At 49.4% G+C, this 4,336-nt stretch overlaps 1 protein-coding gene across 2 annotated transcripts; it reads right to left on the minus strand.

The window, feature by feature from the left end:
* Positions 1–463: 463 nt before the first annotated feature.
* IVL (involucrin) lies at positions 464–2,999 on the minus strand. Of its 2 annotated transcripts, none has more exons than XM_045203727.2 (2): positions 2,908–2,999; positions 464–1,692 (listed from the first exon to the last, which is right to left on the minus strand). In XM_045203727.2, the coding sequence occupies exon 2, from the start codon at positions 1,667–1,669 to the stop codon at positions 842–844; it is 828 nt and encodes a 275-aa protein (XP_045059662.2). In that variant the 5' UTR covers positions 1,670–1,692; positions 2,908–2,999; the 3' UTR covers positions 464–841. The 2 variants fall into 2 exon arrangements, with proteins under 2 accessions (XP_045059662.2, XP_045059661.2); XM_045203726.2 differs by having other exon boundaries at positions 464–1,720; positions 2,908–2,992.
* Between the last annotated feature and the right edge of the window lie 1,337 nt (positions 3,000–4,336).

The following is a 4,336-nucleotide window of genomic DNA, read 5'->3' on the forward strand; positions in this document are numbered from 1 at the left end:
TTCCTTAACCAAGTAGGCAGTCCACAAGACTATTGGAAAACATGAGGACATTCTATAGAGAGAAAACCCAGGATGGGACCAGAACCCAGAAGGAGCTCCCACTTCCTGCCCGTACCCTTGGTCATGGGCTGAGATTGGGCTCCATGTGTGTAAGGCAGTGAGGGGCTGAGATGGCTAGATCCCCTTCCCTGCAACCAGAGTAACTTATCTCCCCTTCATGACTGGAAAGTGTGATTTCAGATGCATGATGAAGTGGTTTTTGTTTTGGTTTGGTGTTGGTTTAGTTTCATTTTTAGAAACTATTGAAAATATTGGATAGTTTTGGGAGTCGACTTAAAGTGAAGTCAAGATGTCTGTCACCCTTTGGGAGTTGGCCAAGAGAGTCCATTGCAACCATTGACCCACACATGAGTTTTCATATGGTGAGAGGCAGAGGAACAGAAGCCAAAGAAAATACAGGATCTCAGGACTTCCAGGATTTATTCTGTATCATTGTACATACTCACAGATTCAGCTATAATACTGGGGATGAAGTCAGAGTTACTGTAGTAACCGTCCTCATCCTCAGGCAGAGGCTCTGGCCACCTGAGGTTGGGATTGGGTGGAATTGGAGTCATCAGGACTAGGGGCTGAGCAATACCCGCTCCCCCACCCCCCCACCACACTATCACAAAGGCATGCAGAAAAACAGGGTCAGGCAGGTTCACAGATAAGGTGGGCCATGCAGACTGGGAGACCTGAGGTGAGGCCACTGGCTTAGCTTTCTCTTCACTTGTATGGGATGGCCTGAGGGCCTCTGGGACACTGGGAGTGGTTATTTCTGTTTGCGGGGCCACTACACCTACTGTTCGTTCTGCTGCTCCTCTGCAGGGGGTAAGACTTCTCCCTGCAGTGGCTGGACTGGGTGGGTCTCTTGGGCCTGGCCAGGAACTGGGACAAATGTGGGTTGCTCCAGCTGCCCCTCCTGCTGCTCTGTTGCTTCTAGCTGCTTCTGCCCCCAGTGCTTCAATAGCTGCTTTTCTTTCTTTTCTAATTGCTCATCTCTCTTTGCTAGCTCTTGATCCAGTTGCTGGTCCAGGACCTTCTTCTCCTGTTCCAGCTGTTTCTTTGGTTGCTGCTCCCTTTGTGCTTTATCCTTCTCCAGCTGCTGCTCCAACTTTTCTGCTTCTTGGTCCTCTTGCTGCTCCTGTTGATGCTGCTTCACTTCCTGCTCAGGTTGCTCTAGCTGTTTCAGATGCTGTTCTGGGTGCAGTTCCTCCTCCTGTGAGTCTTGTTGCTGTTTTTGTTCCAGATGCTGTTCCTGAAGCTGCAGTTCCTGCTTCTGTGACTCTTCATGCTGCTTTTCTTCCAGATGTGTTTCCAGATGCAGTTCCTGCTTCTGTGACTCTTGCTGCTGCTGTTCCAGGTGCTGTTCCTGCTGCTGTAGCTTCTGGGGCTGTGGCTCACAGTCTTGCTCAGGTACCCCCTTCACAGGAGTTGTGTGCTTCTCCCCATGTTCCAAGAGGACCTTCCTTGGCAGCTCAGAGGACACCTTCTGGCATGGGACAGGCAGTGAAGTTGGCTGTTTCACTTGCTCCTGCTGGGTATCAGTGGGAGGAGAAACAGGCTTGAGGGGCTCCTGACTGAGAGCAGAGGGAAGGGTCACTGGCAGAATGTGTTGCTGGGACATGTTGGAAGCTGCTTTTGGTCAACCTGGAAAGCAGAAGGGATCACGGAGTGGCTGAAGAGAGAAAGTAGATGAATTCCCAAGAAATCAGTGCCCGTTTTCTCAGCACCCTCTCTCTTCCCTAGGGCTAGTCACTCTCCCATCACCTCCAGCTGTCATTCCTCAGAGCCACCAGAAGCAGCAGAGAGTGAGGGTAATAATGGGGAGAGGTGGGGAGAGGCCCTCCTGGGAGCCTCCTTCTTTCCTACAAGAGGTATGTCTCAGGGCTGCTCTGCAAGCATGGGCTGGACACCACTGTGCCTCCTGCTTGCGACTTGTCCTTGTCTCTCCTCAATTCTGACCTTCATTGACCAAGGAGGAGAGAAGAGTTCTGAGATTATAGCAGAAAGAGGTAAGGTCCTAGGAAAGAAAGGCTTCCTGGAGGAATGCTGAGTCCTGGAAACCAATAGCCCATGCCGATGGGACATGAGAAGCCATGGCATGAGACATGGGTCAGAGTCACATGACATATTCTTGGTGTAAATCTCCCTGTGTGCTCCTGGGCAAGGTACTTAGCCCCTCTGGGCCTCAACTATCTCATCTTTAAAGTGAATGGATTGGTGTATTCAAGCCCCAAGCTACTTTTCCTCTTGCTCCTGAGCTTCAGCTGCAGCCCCACTGCTCAGGTGAGGGGTGGTGGGAGGGGCTGCAAGGTTGCTGAAAGTGGAGCTGGCTCTTTCAAATCTCCACTTTTAAGTTGGGTTTTCATGCCCCTGTTCTGCCTGGGTTTCTCCAAGTAGAAAGTTTTCCCCATTCTGAAGTTTCCCCTTTTGCCACAGAGCCAAGAGTTACACGTGTTACCCTGAGCACCTGCCTCCATAGAGAAGGCAAAATCACAGCAACCTAAGTCAAACAATTTTAGGAAAGAATTTGGCCATATTGCCCCTGCCTCCCCATCTCACCCCCCCGCATGTCTCTCTCTGTCTGTCTGTCTGTCTGTCTGTCTGTCTGTCTCTCACACACACACCAAAATATGGTCCCAAGAAAAGATGGAACAAGAGAGTATTGTTGTCTGTTCTGTTTCTATTCCATGGCACCCATCCCTCAGCAGAGTGACCTGAGGTCTTCTAGAAGGAAAGGTGCTGCAGCTGAATCCAATCCATGAGTGATACCTGCACCCACCCTGGCTGGCCACCCCAGCCACGTTTTGGCCAACTGGAGACCCCCCGGTCACAAGCCTGCTGCTGCTGGCCAACACTTACCAGGCTCACAGTAAGGATGGCTGGAGAGGCTTCTAGTGGAGTGCTGAGCTGAGCAGGGGCCAGGGCACCCTTTATACCATCCCCAACCTGGCCACCTTCCCAGGTTGAAGGAGGTGGACTGGTTTCACCACTGAAGTTGGTCAATTTCCTCCAGCCTCTCCCTGACTCATCAGAGGCACCTAAAGCAGAAAACTGCTCGGGGCCTGTTTTCACAGAGAGACACAGCTCCTGCCAGGCCAGAGGGCTCTGGGGGCTCAGGCGCTCTTGTCTTACTCATGACCTGGGCACAGAGAGGTGAGGGAGGCAGCTTGGGAACTGGGTCCATTTTCCTATTGTTTTGTGACCTCAGTCAAGCATCTCTGAATCTCAATTTCTCCACCAATAAAACGGGTTTGTGCCTATTATTAGGTTGAGAAGTTCATTTCCAAGAGCAAGAAATGGAAAGTTATGTGTCTTTCTGGAATATTCAGACCAGGGTATATTATGTAAAGATGGGAAGAATCACTTCTCATGAACAGATGGAGATACTGAGGGTTCTCTTGGCCATTAGCCCACAGCCCCTCTGCTCTCAGAACCTGTCTATAACTTTATTCAGTTAGGAAATAAACTCTGTCTTAAGGGGGAGAGGACTTTAGGCCCAATACAGACTAATAGAAGGCTTGTAGGAGTCTCCTGCTATGTCCGGTGGGCTGCCCAGGCCCCATGCCCAAGGCTGTAGTTCAGAAGTTCCCAAGAATAAAAACTCATAGAAACTCCAAAATATCAGTCACTCTAGGCAAGAAAACAGCTATTAAATATACAACATATAAAATAAAGATTGCTTTTTATGATACTAAAACACTTTTTATAATTTTTTTGAAAATGCATGAAAGTATAAAGATGAAATCAAACCATCTATTGGTTTCTCCAAACCATGCTCTAAAAGAGCTTAGGTGATCTTGCAGAGTGGGGATTGCAGTTTGTCCCTCCCTGATATTGGTGGTAACTCAGGGCACCTGGAATAAAATCCAAACTCATGCTGTGGTGCAGAGAGCCTTGCTGAGGGTCCTTAGTTCCCAGGAGGAGCCTGGTGCTCTCACATCTGGGCTTGGTACTCCCTGAGTCCCTGGCTTTTTGTTCCTCAGCATCAGCATGAATGTTGGGGCTGCCACAGAGCATTCCCTGACTGCCCCTTCCATGGGGTTATCTTCTGGTTTTCTTCATGTCACTAATAACAATTGAGGGCTCTTTTATTTGCATTTGGTCACTTGTTTCTTTCCTATCTCTCCCATTGGAGAATAAGCTTTATAGGGCAGAGGATGATTTGCTTCGTGTGTGTTCCACCACATCCCCAGAACTCATCATAACCACCACACAGAATCAGCGCTCTGCAAATAGTAAGGGAAGGAATGAATGAGCAGTGCACTTCACCACCTGGAGATAACTGCTG

The sequence above is a fragment of the Desmodus rotundus genome, chromosome 12 (genome assembly GCF_022682495.2).
Source record: "Desmodus rotundus isolate HL8 chromosome 12, HLdesRot8A.1, whole genome shotgun sequence".
Taxonomy (NCBI): Eukaryota; Metazoa; Chordata; class Mammalia; order Chiroptera; family Phyllostomidae; genus Desmodus; species Desmodus rotundus.

Coding starts and splice junctions, on each gene's coding strand:
- IVL (XM_045203727.2), bottom strand. CDS start 1,669: ATGTCCCAGCAACACATTCTGCCAGTGACCCTTCCCTCTGCTCTCAGT.